At 34.3% G+C, this 15,027-nt stretch overlaps 1 protein-coding gene across 3 annotated transcripts in view; it reads right to left on the bottom strand.

Annotated features, from left to right (window-relative positions):
* Positions 1–1,773: 1,773 nt before the first annotated feature.
* LOC119605221 (myb-like protein U) overlaps positions 1,774–15,027 on the bottom strand; it is a 47,222-nt gene continuing 33,968 nt past the window's right edge. Inside the window, exons 1-8 of one of the 3 annotated variants that reach the window (XM_037958191.1) lie at positions 13,530–14,102; positions 10,381–10,542; positions 6,404–6,534; positions 6,087–6,339; positions 5,850–5,964; positions 5,647–5,788; positions 2,555–2,628; positions 1,774–2,216 (exon numbers count right to left, since the gene is read on the bottom strand). In XM_037958191.1, coding sequence (XP_037814119.1) covers positions 2,018–2,216; positions 2,555–2,628; positions 5,647–5,788; positions 5,850–5,964; positions 6,087–6,339; positions 6,404–6,534; positions 10,381–10,542; positions 13,530–13,728 — 1,275 coding nt within the window. In that variant the 5' untranslated portion in view covers positions 13,729–14,102 and the 3' untranslated portion in view covers positions 1,774–2,017. Of the gene's footprint in view, positions 2,217–2,554; positions 2,629–5,646; positions 5,789–5,849; positions 5,965–6,086; positions 6,340–6,403; positions 6,571–10,215; positions 10,543–13,529; positions 14,103–15,027 lie in introns of those variants that run through there. The other 2 variants (XM_037958190.1, XM_037958189.1) reach the window with 2 other exon arrangements.

Genomic DNA, 15,027 nt, shown 5'->3' with positions numbered 1-15,027 from the left:
AACAGAACTAGAACAGAACTAGAACAGAACTAGAACAGAATTAGAACAGAACTAGAACAGAACTAGAACAGAACTAGAACAGAACTAGAACAGAACTAGAACAGAACTAGAACAGAACTAGAACAGAACTAGAACAGAACTAGAACAGAACTAGAACAGAACTAGAACAGAACTAGAACAGAACTAGAACAGAACTAGAACAGAACTAGAACAGAACTAGAACAGAACTAGAACAGAACTAGAACAGAACTAGAACAGAACTAGAACAGAACTAGAACAGAACTAGAACAGAACTAGAACAGAACTAGAACAGAACTAGAACAGAACTAGAACAGAACCAGAACAGAACTAGAACAAAACTAGAACAAAACTAGAACAGAATTAGAACAGAACTAGAACAGAACTAGAAAGGAACTAGAACAAAACTAGAACAGAATTAGAACAGAACTAGAACTAGAACAGAACTAGAACAGAACTGGAGCAGAACTAGAACAGAACTAGAACAGAACTAGAACAGAACTAGAACAGAACTAGCACAGAACTAGCACAGAACTAGAACAGAACTAGAACAGAACTAGAACAGAACTAGAACAGAACTAGAACAGAACTAGAACAGAACTAGAACAGAACTAGAACAGAACTAGAACAGAACTAGAACAGAACTAGAATAGAACTAGAACAGAACTAGAACAGAACTAGAACAGAACTAGAACAAAACTAGAACAGAACTAGAACAGAACTAGAACAGAACTAGAACAGAACTAGAACAGAACTAGAACAGAACTAGAACAGAACTAGAACAGAACTAGAACAGAACTAGAACAGAACTAGAACAGAACTAGAACAGAGCTAGAACTGAACTAGAACAGAACTAGAACAGAACTAGAACTGAACTAGAACAGAACTAGAACAGAACTAGAACAGAATTAGAACAGAACTAGAACAGAACTAGAACAGAACTAGAACAGAACTAGAACAGAACTAGAACAGAACTAGAACAGAACTAGAACAGAACGAGAACAGAACTGGAACAGAACTAGAGCAGAACTAGAACAGAACTAGAACAGAACTAGAACAGAACTAGAACAGAACTAGAACTGAACTAGAACTGAACTAGAACAGAACTAGAACAGAACTAGAACAGAACTAGAACAGAACTAGAACAGAACTAGAACAGAACTAGAACAGAACTAGAACAGAACTAGAACTGAACTAGAACTGAACTAGAACTCAACTAGAACTGAACTAGAACTGAACTAAAACTGAACTAGAACTGAACTAGAACAGAACTAGAACTGAACTAGAACTGAACTAGAACTGAACTAGAACTGAACTAGAACTGAACTAGAACTGAACTAGAACTAGAACTGAACTAGAACTGAACTAGAACTGAACTAGAACTGAACTAGAACTAGAACTGAACTAGAACTGAACTAGAACTAGAACATAACTAGAACAAACTAGAACAGAACTAGAACAGAACTAGAACAGAACTAGAACAGAACTAGAACTGAACTAGAACTGAACTAGAACTGAACTAGAACTGAACTAGAACTGAACTAGAACTGAACTAGAACTGAACTAGAACTGAACTAGAACTGAACTAGAACTGAACTAGAACTAGAACTGAACTAGAACTGAACTAGAACTGAACTAGAACTGAACTAGAACTGAACTAGAACTGAACTAGAACTGAACTAGAACTGAACTAGAACTGAACTAGAACTGAACTAGAACAGAACTAGAACAGAACTAGAACTGAACTGGAACTAAAATATAATTAAACTTAAACTCTATTTAAAGGATTTCATAAAACAAAATCATGATTTAACTTCAAATTAGTTCCACTTCGAAAATTAAATATAAAAAAAGAAGAAAATACCAACTAAATAATTAAATATGTTTTTATTGAAAAGTAAAATAAAAATAAGTCTCTAATAAAAAAGCCAAAAAAGTAAACAATAAAATTTAAAAGTTAAAAACAGAAAAGAAAAAAAGAAGTAGAAAATATAAAAACTCAAAATGCTTGAATTGGTCTATAAAGCCCTGTGTAGCCACATAGTCTAGCTCTAAGGGCAGGTATTAAAACGGCAGCTGATGTTATGTCCTTTAACAATTCGGCACATTCACAAACCAACAAATACATTTTATCACCTTTTTGTGAAGTACTTTTATGTAGAGAAATGCGCCTCAGACCGGCAGCACGAGGCAAGTATCTATTAAAATGAAATGAAACATAAAAAAAAAATTGAACAAAGAGAAGACACAAAAACTAAAAATGTTATTATAAAAATAGGAATAATAGGTTTTTTTCGGTGTTTGTAAGTAGTAGCTTGTCTAACAAACTGACAGACTGACTGACATAGACATGCATTTTTTTTCTTCTTCTTTTTCAACAACAGTAATATCTGTTTAAGTGGTAAAAAGGAGGATTGTAGGTCGATGTTTTAAAATTTTAATTATGAAATTTATGAAGTCAATTGTAAGTACATAGGAGACTACAAATATAGGAATTTATTTAAGAATATTTATACCGAGGGTTTACTGTACTCACCTATACAACATTCTGGCCCCCGTCCAGTACAACCAATTCTTTTCAAATCTCTCACCATCATCACCTTCGAAGACCTAAAAACAGACAAGAATTGAATAAACATTTAATGAACAGCGTCTCCGGTATTGCCACTTACAACCAAAAGCTTAAATTGGAAAGAATATTTGGAGGTAAATTTATTTTCCAAAATATCTTAAATCAGAAATTTAAGTTGGAAATGAGAACTTTCTGTATTTTAGATCTAAAGCCCAATTTGTTCCTAATCAGTATTAGTACTATTTCTTTTCTAGTTCAGTTTAGTTAAGTTCAGTTCAGTTCTAGTTCAGTTCTAGTTCAGGTTCTAGTTCAGTTCAGTTCAGTTCTAGTTCAGTTCTAGTTCAGTTCTAGTTCAGTTCTAGTTCAGTTCTAGTTCAGTTCTAGTTCAGTTCTAGTTCAGTTCTAATTCAGTTCTAGTTCAGTTCTAGTTCAGTTCTAGTTCAGTTCTAGTTCAGTTCTAGTTCAGTTCTAGTTCTAGTCAGTTCTAGTTCAGTTCTAGTTCAGTTCTAGTTCAGTTCTAGTTCAGTTCTAGTTCAGTTCTAGTTCAGTTCTAGTTCAGTTCTAGTTCAGTTCTAGTTCAGTTCTAGTTCAGTTCTAGTTCAGTTCTAGTTCAGTTCTAGTTCAGTTCTAGTTCAGTTCTAGTTCAGTTCTAGTTCAGTTCTAGTTCAGTTTCTAGTTAGTTCAGTTCTAGTTCAGTTCTAGTTCAGTTCTAGTTCAGTTCTAGTTCAGTTCTAGTTCAGTTCTAGTTCAGTTCTAGTTCAGTTCTAGTTCAGTTCTAGTCAGTTCTAGTTCAGTTCTAGTTCAGTTCTAGTTCAGTTCTAGTTCAGTTCTAGTTCAGTTCTAGTTCAGTTCTAGTTCAGTTCTAGTTCAGTTCTAGTTCAGTTCTAGTTCAGTTCTAGTTCAGTTCTAGTTCAGTTCTAGTTCAGTTCTAGTTCAGTTCTAGTTCAGTTCAGTTCTAGTTCAGTTCTAGTTCAGTTCTAGTTCAGTTCTAGTTCAGTCTAGTTCAGTTCTAGTTCAGTTCTAGTTCAGTTCTAGTTCAGTTCTAGTTCAGTTCTAGTTCAGTTCTAGTTTCAGTTCTAGTTCTAGTTCAGTTCTAGTTCAGTTCTAGTTCAGTTCTAGTTCAGTTCTAGTTCAGTTCTAGTTCAGTTCTATTCAGTTCTAGTTCAGTTCTAGTTCAGTTCTAGTTCAGTTCTAGTTTCTAGTTCTTCTCAGTTCTATTCAGTTCAGTTCTCAGTTCTAGTTTAGTTCAGTTCTAGTTCAGTTCTAGTTCAGTTCTAGTTCAGTTCTAGTTCAGTTCTAGTAGTTCAGTTCTAATTCAGTTCTAGTTCAGTTCTAGTTCAGTTCTAGTTCAGTTCTAGTTCAGTTCTAGTTCAGTCTAGTTCACTTCTAGTTCAGTTCTAGTTTCAGTTCTAGTTCAGTTCTAGTTCAGTTCTAGTTAGTCAGTTCTAGTTCAGTTCTAGTTCAGTTCTAGTTCAGTTCTAGTTCAGTTCTAGTTCAGTTCTAGTTCAGTTCTAGTTCAGTTCTAGTTCAGTTCTAGTTCTAGTTCAGTTCTAGTTCAGTTCTAGTTCAGTTCTAGTTCAGTTTCTAGTTCAGTTCTAGTCAGTTATAGTTCAGTTCTAGTTCAGTTCTAGTTCCGTTCTAGTTCAGTTCTAGTTCAGTTCTAGTTCAGTTCTAGTTCAGTTCTAGTTCAGTTCTAGTTCAGTTCTAGTTCAGTTCTAGTTCAGTTCTAGTTCAGTTCTAGTAGTCAGTTCTAGTTCAGTTCTAGTTCAGTTCTAGTTCAGTTCTAGTTCAGTTCTAGTTCAGTTCTAGTTCAGTTCTAGTTCAGTTCTAGTTCAGTTCTAGTTCTAGTTCAGTTCTAGTTCAGTTCTAGTTCAGTTCTAGTTCAGTTCTAGTTCAGTTCTAGTTCAGTTCTAGTTCAGTTCTAGTTCAGTTCTAGTTCAGTTCTAGTTCAGTTCTAGTTCAGTTCTAGTTCAGTTCTAGTTCAGTTCTAGTTCAGTTCTAGTTCAGTTCTAGTTCAGTTCTAGTTCAGTTCTAGTTCAGTTCTAGTTCAGTTCTAGTTCAGTTCTAGTTCAGTTCTAGTTCAGTTCTAGTTCAGTTCTAGTTCAGTTCTAGTTCAGTTCTAGTTCAGTTCTAGTTCAGTTCTAGTTCAGTTCTAGTTCAGTTCTAGTTCAGTTCTAGTTCAGTTCTAGTTCAGTTCTAGTTCAGTTTCTAGTTCAGTTCTAGTTCAGTTCTAGTTCAGTTCTAGTTCAGTTCTAGTTCAGTTCTAGTTCAGTTCTAGTTCAGTTCTAGTTCAGTTCTAGTTCAGTTCTAGTTCAGTTCTAGTTCAGTTCTAGTTCAGTTCTAGTTCAGTTCTAGTTCAGTTCTAGTTCAGTTCTAGTTCAGTTCTAGTTCAGTTCTAGTTCAGTTCTAGTTAGTCAGTTCTAGTTCAGTTCTAGTTCAGTTCTAGTTCAGTTTCTAGTTCAGTTCTAGTTCAGTTCTAGTTCAGTTCTAGTTCAGTTCTAGTTCAGTTCTAGTTCAGTTCTAGTTCAGTTCTAGTTCAGTTCTAGTCGTTCTAGTTCAGTTCTAGTTCAGTTCTAGTTCAGTTCTAGTTCAGTTCTAGTTCAGTTCTAGTTCAGTTCTAGTTCAGTTCTAGTTCAGTTCTAGTTCAGTTCTAGTTCAGTTCTAGTTCAGTTCTAGTTCAGTTCTAGTTCAGTTCTAGTTCAGTTCTAGTTCTAGTTCAGTTCTAGTTCAGTTCTAGTTCAGTTCTAGTTCAGTTCTAGTTCAGTTCTAGTTCAGTTCTAGTTCAGTTCTAGTTCAGTTCTAGTTCAGTTCTAGTTCAGTTCTAGTTCAGTTCTAGTTCAGTTCTAGTTCTAGTTCAGTTCTAGTTCAGTTCTAGTTCAGTTCTAGTTCAGTTCTAGTTCAGTTCTAGTTCAGTTCTAGTTCAGTTCTAGTTCAGTTCTAGTTCAGTTCTAGTTCAGTTCTAGTTCAGTTCTAGTTCAGTTCTAGTTCAGTTCTAGTTCAGTTCTAGTCGTTCAGTTCTAGTTCTTTTCTAGTTCTATTCTAGATCAATATCTTACCTTAAACACGGATATTATATATCCAGTAGCTGGAGTTTGTGACTTTTTAAAGCTGCCCGATTCATTGGGGGCCAATGTTAAAGGTGGACGACATATAGCGGCCACTTCGCTATACAAGTCTAAAGTATGAGCGGCAGTGTATCTAGAAAAGGAAAAATGTATTTCATTGTTAACTCCGTTTTCCTTCTCCTCCCTTTACTCACTTTAAATTTTTTGGCTCAAATTTCGATAAAGAAGAAACTCGAATGCCAGTATAAAAATTTGAAGGATCCGTTTGTGTTGTATTTATAACATAATAAGCGATAAAAGGAAACTCAGCTGGAGGGCAAACAAATCAGCAACAGCAGCCAAATTCATTGTCGTTAAAGAATAAAAGAAAATTAATGTTAATTAAATCTATAGGAAAAGTTATTTTCCTTGCTACTTGTTGCACAACTTACAGCATTTCTCCATGTTTGCCAATAACATGCCGCCTACAGCGGTATTAGCCTGTTGCACTTCTTGCAAAAGCTCTGAAGCCACAGCTCGCTGCTTTAGTAAAGGATGTGCTAAAGGAGATTCTAAAACTGGATCTATCGGTTCTAGAGGACTCATTAAGTGCACTAAAATGCACATTTTGGGATCGGAAACCTCTAAAACACTTAAGGGACTGGCAGGTTTAGTGCTATTGCCTTCAACGGGAGAGGGTGGTAACTAAAAGAAAGATTAAAGTTTAATTTTAGAGAAAATCATTTGAAAAATTATTCATAAAACTTACAGGTATGCCAGCTGGCAGAAAACGATCTACACTGTGCACCGGTATTATAAAACAATCACGATCTAAAGTGGCCAATGATATAGGCTCCGATCTAGAACAGCTTACTGTCAGACCATTATTAGCACCTCCTGCTGCAGCACCACCACCGCCACCAGTGGCAAAACTAGCTGAAATATTTGTATAATAAAATATATTTTAAATCAATTGCATTTAATATGGATCTGTTAAGCTTAAAGCTTTGAGGTTATTTGTTTACAATCTATACACTAAAAGCTTTTACTACTTTTGGCTCCTTTCGGTTGTAAAAGAGAAGTCTGTTTTCCAAAATCTTTAAGTAACGAACTTGTTATAAAGCTTTTTTTAACACAAAGCTTTCTAGTTATATTGTTATTAAACTCTTCATTTAATTCTCAAATATTTTATAGTAATTGAACATTAAAAAAAGCTTTCTAGTGCAAACTTAGTAAAGCAGGGGATTACTGTTTATATAAGTCTAAAGCTTTAAAGTTCTTGTGTGAAAAGCTTGTGTTTTTAATATAATGTTAAGTATAGAAGTAAATATGTATATATTTTTACGATTTCTTAAAGCTTTGGAATTAAGGTTTGAGTTCAGTTTTAGTTCCAGTTCAGTTCTAGTTGAGTTCTAGTTCAGTTCTAGTTCGTTCTAGTTCTGTTCTAGTTCAGTTCTAGTTCAGTTCTAGTTCAGTTTTAGTTCAGTTCGTTCTAGTTCAGTTCTAGTTCAGTTCTAGTTCAGTTCTAGTTCAGTTCTAGTTCAGTTCTAGTTCAGTTCTAGTTCAGTTCTAGTTCAGTTCTAGTTCAGTTCTAGTTCAGTTCTAGTTCAGTTCTAGTTCAGTTCTAGTTCAGTTCAGTTCTAGTTCAGTTCTAGTTCAGTTCTAGTTCAGTTCTAGTTCTAGTTCAGTTCTAGTTCAGTTCTAGTTCAGTTCTAGTTCAGTTCTAGTTCAGTTCTAGTTCAGTTCTAGTTCAGTTCTAGTTCAGTTCTAGTTCAGTTCTAGTTCTAGTTCAGTTCTAGTTTAGTTCAGTTCTAGTTCAGTTCTAGTTCAGTTCTAGTTCAGTTCTAGTTCAGTTCTAGTTCAGTTCTAGTTCAGTTCTAGTTCAGTCTAGTTCAGTTCTAGTTCAGTTCTAGTTCAGTTCTAGTTCAGTTCTAGTTCAGTTCTAGTTCAGTTCTAGTTCAGTTCTAGTTTCAGTTCAGTTCTAGTTCAGTTCTAGTTCAGTTCTAGTTCAGTTCTAGTTCAGTTCTAGTTCAGTTCTAGTTCAGTTCTAGTTCAGTTCTAGTTCAGTTCTAGTTCAGTTCTAGTTCAGTTCTAGTTCAGTTCTAGTTCAGTCTAGTTCAGTTCTAGTTCAGTTCTAGTTCTGTTCTAGTTCAGTTCTAGTTCAGTTCTAGTTCAGTTCTAGTTCAGTTCTAGTTCAGTTCTAGTTCAGTTCTAGTTCAGTTCTAGTTCAGTTCTAGTTCAGTTCTAGTTCAGTTCTAGTTCAGTTCTAGTTCAGTTCAGTTCTAGTTCAGTTCTAGTTCAGTTCTAGATCAGTTCTAGTTCTAGTTCAGTTCTAGTTCAGTTCTAGTTCAGTTCTAGTTCAGTTCTAGTTCAGTTCTAGTTCAGTTCTAGTTCAGTTCTAGTTCAGTTCTAGTTCAGTTCTAGTTCAGTTCTAGTTCTAGTTCAGTTCTAGTTCTAGTTCAGTTCTAGTTCAGTTCTAGTTCAGTTCTAGTTCAGTTCTAGTTCAGTTCTAGTTCAGTTCTAGTTCAGTTCTAGTTAACTTCTAGTTCAGTTCTAGTTCAGTTCTAGTTCAGTTCTAGTTCAGTTCTAGTTCAGTTCTAGTTCAGTTCTAGTTCAGTTCTAGTTCAGTTCTAGTTCAGTTCTAGTTCAGTTCTAGTTCAGTTCTAGTTCAGTTCTAGTTCAGTTCTAGTTCAGTTCTAGTCAGTTCTAGTTCAGTTCTAGTTCAGTTCTAGTCAGTTCTAGTTCAGTTCTAGTTCAGTTATAGTTCAGTTATAGTTCAGTTCTAGTTCAGTCAGTTCTAGTTCAGTTCTAGTTCAGTTCTAGTTCAGTTCTAGTTCAGTTCTAGTTCAGTTCTAGTTCAGTTCTAGTTCAGTTCTAGTTCAGTTCTAGTTCAGTTCTAGTTCAGTTCTAGTTCAGTTCTAGTTCAGTTTCTTTCAGTTCTAGTTCAGTTCTAGTTCAGTTCTAGTTCAGTTCTAGTTCAGTTCTAGTTCAGTTCAGTTCAGTTCTCAGTTCAGTTCTAGTTCAGCTAGTTCAGTTCTAGTTCAGTTCTAGTTCAGTTCTAGTTCAGTTCAGTTCAGTTCTAGTTCAGTTCTAGTTCAGTTCTAGTTCAGTTCTAGTTCAGTTGTAGTTCAGTTCTAGTTCAGTTCTAGTTCAGTTCTAGTTCAGTTCTAGTTCAGTTCTAGTTCAGTTCTAGTTCAGTTCTAGTTCAGTTCTAGTTCAGTTCTAGTTCAGTTCTAGTTAGTTCTAGTTCAGTTCTAGTTCAGTTCTAGTTCAGTTCTAGTTCAGTTCTAGTTCAGTTCTAGTTCAGTTCTAGTTCAGTTCTAGTTCAGTTCTAGTTCAGTTCTAGTTCAGTTCTAGTTCAGTTCTAGTTCAGTCTAGTTCAGTTCTAGTTCAGTTCTAGTTCAGTTCTAGTTCAGTTCTAGTTCAGTTTCTAGTTCAGTTCTAGTTCAGTTCTAGTTCAGTTCTAGTTCAGTTCTAGTTCAGTTCTAGTTCAGGTTCTAGTTCAGTTCTAGTTCAGTTCTAGTTCAGTTCTAGTTCAGTTCTAGTTCAGTTCTAGTTCAGTTCTAGTTCAGTTCTAGTCAGTTCTAGTTCAGTTCTAGTTCAGTTCTAGTTCAGTTCTAGTTCAGTTCTAGTTCAGTTCTAGTTCAGTTCTAGTTCAGTTCTAGTTCAGTTCTAGTTCAGTTCTAGTTCAGTTCTAGTTCAGTTTCTAGTTCAGTCTAGTTCAGTTCTAGTTCAGTTCTAGTTCAGTTCTAGTTGTTCAGTTCTAGTCAGTTCTAGTTCAGTTCTAGTTCAGTTCTAGTTCAGTTCTAGTTAGTTCAGTTCAGTTTCTAGTTCACTTCTAGTCCCTTCAGTTTAGTTCTAGTTCAGTTCTAGTCAGTTCTAGTTCAGTTCTAGTTCAGTTCTAGTTCAGTTCTAGTTCAGTTCTAGTTCAGTTCTAGTTCAGTTCTAGTTCAGTTCTAGTTCAGTTCTAGTTCAGTTCTAGTTCAGTTCTAGTTCAGTTCTAGTTCAGTTCTAGTTCAGTTCTAGTTCAGTTCTAGTTCATTTCTAGTTCAGTTCTAGTTCAGTTCTATTTCAGTTCTAGTTCAGTTCTAGTTCAGTTCTAGTTCAGTTCTAGTTCAGTTCTAGTTCAGTTCTAGTTCAGATCTAGTTCAGCTCTAGTTCAGATCGAGTCCGCTTCTTGTTCATTTTTAAATCTACTTTTGTGTTAGTGGAATTTTAAGCTTTTTCCGAAAAAGTTTTCAAATATTTTTAACCACATTAATAAAGCTTTTCATAAAAGCTATACTGATCATTAAATGGAAAAGTTTTTTATTATTAATTTTCTTTGTTATTTTGTTATTGATCATGATTATTTAAGTGATTACCGGTCATGGGCAAAAAAATGGGTACGTTTCTATTAACAGGGGTTAACAAAACATAACGAAATATATAATTTAATAATAATTTAGAATTAATTTTATGGGTTTTGTTTAACGAAAATTAAAAAAGAAATGATTTGTTAAGAACACAAAACAAAATGAGGGCTTTGAACAAATTCAAACCTTGCCTAGCAGCAGTGGACGTTGTTGGCAAGCCCGAAGCCGTACCCCCCCTTGGTGTCTGATTGTTTTCTAAAACTACTACTGTTAGGCGTGTAAATCTGTTGGCTGCTATTGTAGACATTGCTGTTGAGATTCATATTGTTGCTGCTATTGTTGTAGTTGATGATGTGGGCAGAGGTGGAGATGTTGTTGTTGTTGATGTTGCTGCTATTGTTGGCATTATTCCATCTCAAAAGCGATACTGAGGGCTTGCGATCAACTAAAGGCTGTGGTACATCCAATTCATGCTGCATGGTGGGCAGAGGAAGCGTGGTGGCGGCGGTGGTGGATATTTGTGTGCAAGCACCTGTAAAGCCACTGCAACGTTCTGTAATGAGTTGATGTTCTGTTGATTTGTTTGTATGTGTGTTTGTTTTTTTTCAAATACAGTCATACGCATTTTTTGAAGGTTTTATTTGGGGGTGGGCGTGGCATTGGTGTGGGAGGAGGAGAAATAAGTTGTAAGTGTCAATTTAAAGAGATACATTTTAAAGGTGTTTATTTGGTGGATTTTTGTGGCTACTGGTGGTGTGTTTGCTGCTGTATTTATGCCTGAATTAGTAAGTTTATTTAAGCTTTTTATTTCTCTCAGCTTTTTTTAGTGTGTTAAAGTGCTTTATTAGTAGCTTTGGTGTTTTAGAGCTTTTAGGAAGTATTTAGGATTTGGGTAAAACTATGCCTTTTTATTTAACATTATTTCTACATTTAAATTTAGCATAATCTATACATTTACTATTTTTTGTAGACATTCTTTAATAACTTACATGGAGCCATTTGTTTAAACGTTTTTTTTTTTAATTTTTGGTTAAATTTAGTAGAGTTGTTATTTATTTCTTTAAAAAACAAAAAAGCTGGTAGTACTTGTTATTACAGTTTTAATTGTTTTATTTTTTATTAACAAAAGTTCTCTTTCTTCCTCTCTCTTTTTCTTGTTATAAAATTATTGTTAGTTTAACGTTCACGCCGCTGAAGCCTGCCGATGTTTGACTTTAGTTGCACATTTAATTGTTATAAACTTTTTGATTTTATTTAGTTATTTGTTTGCTCGTGTTTAGTAACAATTTTAATGGGTTTCGATAATTACAAATTCTGCTGGGAATAGTTTAGGAATTTTAGTAAAAAGTTATGTGAATTTTGTGTGTTAAAAGTTGCGTGTTGCCTGTGGTTGTGGTATTGGTTAGAGTACAAGGATTATCTACCTTTCGGGAGAAAGGGGATTGAAGAATACAAATAAAAATGCTGATAGTCTATAGTCCGGTCTATAGTCTAGTATATAGTTAAGTCTATAGTCTAGTCTAAAATCTAGTCTATTGTATACTATAGTGGATAGTCTAGTCTAGTAGTCTATAGTCTAGTCTATAGTCTAGTCTATAGTCTAGTCTATAGTCTAGTCTATAGTCTAGTCTATAGTCTAGTCTATAGTCTAGTCTATAGTCTAGTCTATAGTCTAGTCTATAGTCTAGTCTATAGTCTAGTCTATAGTCTAGTCTATAGTCTAGTCTATAGTCTAGTCTATAGTCCTAGTCTATAGTCTAGTCTTAGTCTAGTCTATAGTCTAGTCTATAGTCTAGTCTATAGTCTAGTCTATAGTCTAGTCTATAGTCTAGTCTATAGTCTAGTCTATATTAGTCTTAGTCTAGTCTATAGTCTAGTCTATAGTCTAGTCTATAGTCTAGTCTATAGTCTAGTCCTATAGTCTGTCTATAGTCTAGTCTATAGTCTAGTCCTATAGTCTAGTCTATAGTCTAGTCTATAGTCTAGTCTATAGTCAGTCTATAGTCTAGTCTATAGTCAGTCTAGAGTCTAGTCTATAGTCTAGTCTATAGTCTAGTCTATAGTCTAGTCTATAGTCTAGTCTATAGTCTAGTCTATAGTCTAGTCTATAGTCTAGTCTATAGTCTAGTCTATAGTCTAGTCTATAGTCTAGTCTATAGTCTAGTCTAGTCTATAGTCTAGTCTATAGTCTAGTCTATAGTCTAGTCTATAGTCTAGTCTATAGTCTAGTCTATAGTCTAGTCTATAGTCTAGACTATAGTCTAGTCTATAGTCTAGTCTATAGTCTAGTCTAGTCTATAGTCTAGTCTAGTCTATAGTCTAGTCTAGTCTATAGTCTAGTCTATAGTCTAGTCTATAGTCTAGTCTATAGTCTAGTCTATAGTCTAGTCTATAGTCTAGTCTATAGTCTAGACTATAGTCTAGTCTATAGTCTAGACTATAGTCTAGTCTATAGTCTAGTCTATAGTCTAGTCTATAGTCTAGTCTATAGTCTAGTCTATAGTCTAGTCTATAGTCTAGTCTATAGTCTAGTCTATAGTCTAGTCTATAGTCTAGTCTATAGTCTAGTCTATAGTCTAGTCTATAGTCTAGTCTATAGTTTAGTTCAGTTCTAGTTCAGTTCTAGTTCAGTTCCAGTTCAGTTCTAGTTCAGTTCTAGTTCAGTTCCAGTTCAGTTGTAGTTCAGTTCTAGTTCAGTTCTAGTTCACTTCTAGTTCAGTTCTAGTTCAGTTCTAGTTCAGTTCTAGTTCAGTTCTAGTTCAGTTCTAGTTCAGTTCTAGTTCAGTTCTAGTTCAGTTCTAGTTCAGTTCTAGTTCAGTTCTAGTTCAGTTCTAGTTCAGTTCTAGTTCAGTTCTAGTTCAATTCTAGTTCATTTATAATTCAGTTCTTGGTTCCTTTCCCTTCTATTTATCGCCTCATCGCTTTTCGCCTCAATTGTGGTTTAGCTCTTCTAATTGTCCGATTTTCCCTCATGCTTAAAATCGTTTGTGTAAAATTCATTATTTCCTTCATCACCGACAAAAGGAACTTTGTTTTGATTTCTACACTTTTCCTTTACGTTACGCTCTCTTTAACGGTCTAAACGTCTGACGCTCTAATTGTGTTGCTGCATGTATATAAATAGCAACATTTAAGCTGATTTTGAAAACTGGCAATTAACCCATCGTTTAGTAAGAGTTATTAAAAGGAACTTTATTTCTCAACACTTTTTTTTTTTTTTATAGAATTCCTAAACCCTCTTTCAACCCAACTGGTCTTAGTTATGTGAGCTTTGTTGTTAATAAATTTTACTCTTTTTTGCTATTTGCTGCTGCTTTTGAGAGTGTGTTAATGGCCAAGTAGTCTTTTGTTAATAAATAATTTCTGTTTTTATTTTTTCTTAAATGCAGTGTATAGTTTTGTGTTCTTTTTCCTTTTTCTATGGTTGTTATTGAAAATTATTTTGAAAAGGAAATGGAAAAAGAACACAAAAAAAATGCTGTGTAGTGAGTGTGTATGGTTCTTGGTTGTGTATGTGTGACGGTGGTGGTGAGCGCCTACCTTCGCCCACATCATAGCCGGCACGATTGGGTGAAAAGAATAGATGAGTCCTATAGTGTATATCCTCCGGTTGTGATGAGAGACCCATATCGCGTGAACGTTTTGTACGATTCGCTTTTGTTTGTAATTTTGTACCGCCACCACCGGTTTTACCACCGCTGGCGCCTTCACGGAAATTCTTACGAAACATTAAATTCATGATTGTTCAATTACAAAAAACACACGATGCGATGATATGTTTAATGGTGTAAACGACAAATGTTTTTTTTAATTTTTTGTTTATATTTATTTTGTTATTGTTATTTGTTGTAAATATTTGTAAGAATACTTATTGTTGTTATTGTTTATTGATAATGTTCATTAAGTATTGTATACTTTTGAGGTGGTTTGATTTGTTGTGGCTGGTAGTGATTGGAATTGCTTTTCAATTGTTTTAGTGTTGGTGTTTAACGGTAAATGACATTTTCTTGATTATTTTTTTTTTTGTTTTTGTATTCTTATTTGTTTTTAATCCTTGGGCTTGCATTACAAAGTGGTGATATGGTTTTGTTGTTTGAAAATAACAAAAAATTAATAAAAATGTGGGCCAAAGATGGAAAAATTTATATATTTTAAAAGGATTTTTTCAACAGAATTTTTGCTATAATCGAGGGTAGTTTATAGTCTAGTCTATGGTATAGTTTATGGTCAAGTCTATTGTCTAGTCCATAGTCTAGTCTATAGTCAAATCTTTAGTCTAGTCTACTATCTAATCTACTGTCTAGAGTATAGTCAAATCTATAGTCTAGTATATAGTGTAGTTAATAATCTAGCACATAGTCTACTCCATAGTCTAGTCTATAGTCTAGTCTATAGTCTAGTCTATAGTCTAGTCTATAGTCTAGTCTATAGTCTAGTCTATAGTCTAGTCTATAGTCTAGTCTATAGTCTAGTCTATAGTCTAGTCTATAGTCTAGTCTATAGTCTAGTCTATAGTCTAGTCTATAGTCTAGTCTATAGTCTAGTCTATAGTTTAGTCTATAGTTTAGTCTATAGTCTAGTCTATAGTCTAGTCTATAGTCTAGTCTATAGTCTAGTCTATAGTCTAGTCTATAGTTTAGTTTATAGTCTAGTCTATAGTCTAGTCTATAGTTTAGTTTATAGTCTAGTCTATAGTCTAGTCTATAGTCTAGTCTATAGTCTAGTCTATAGTCTAGTCTATAGTCTAGTCTATAGTCTAGTCTATAGTCTAGTCTATAGTCTAGTCTATAGTCTAGTCTATAGTCTAGTCTATAGTCTAGTCTATAGTCTAGTCTATAGTCTAGTCTATAGTCTAGTCTATAGTCTAGTCTATAGTCTAGTCTATTAGTCTAGTCTATATTCTAGTCTATAGTCTAGTCTATAGTCTAGTCTATAGTCTAGTCTATAGTCTAGTCTATAGTCTAGTCTATAGTCTAGTCTATAGTCTAGTCTATAGTCTAGTCTATAGTCTAGTCTATAGTCTAGTCTATAGTCTAGT

This window comes from Lucilia sericata, unplaced genomic scaffold (genome assembly GCF_015586225.1).
Source record: "Lucilia sericata isolate MDLA Ls3-8-SP2 unplaced genomic scaffold, ASM1558622v1 Contig000466F_arrow, whole genome shotgun sequence".
Classification (NCBI taxonomy): domain Eukaryota; kingdom Metazoa; phylum Arthropoda; class Insecta; order Diptera; family Calliphoridae; genus Lucilia; species Lucilia sericata.
The sequence above is the reverse complement of the archived record's forward strand: the minus strand, read 5'-3'. Positions and strand labels throughout refer to the sequence as shown.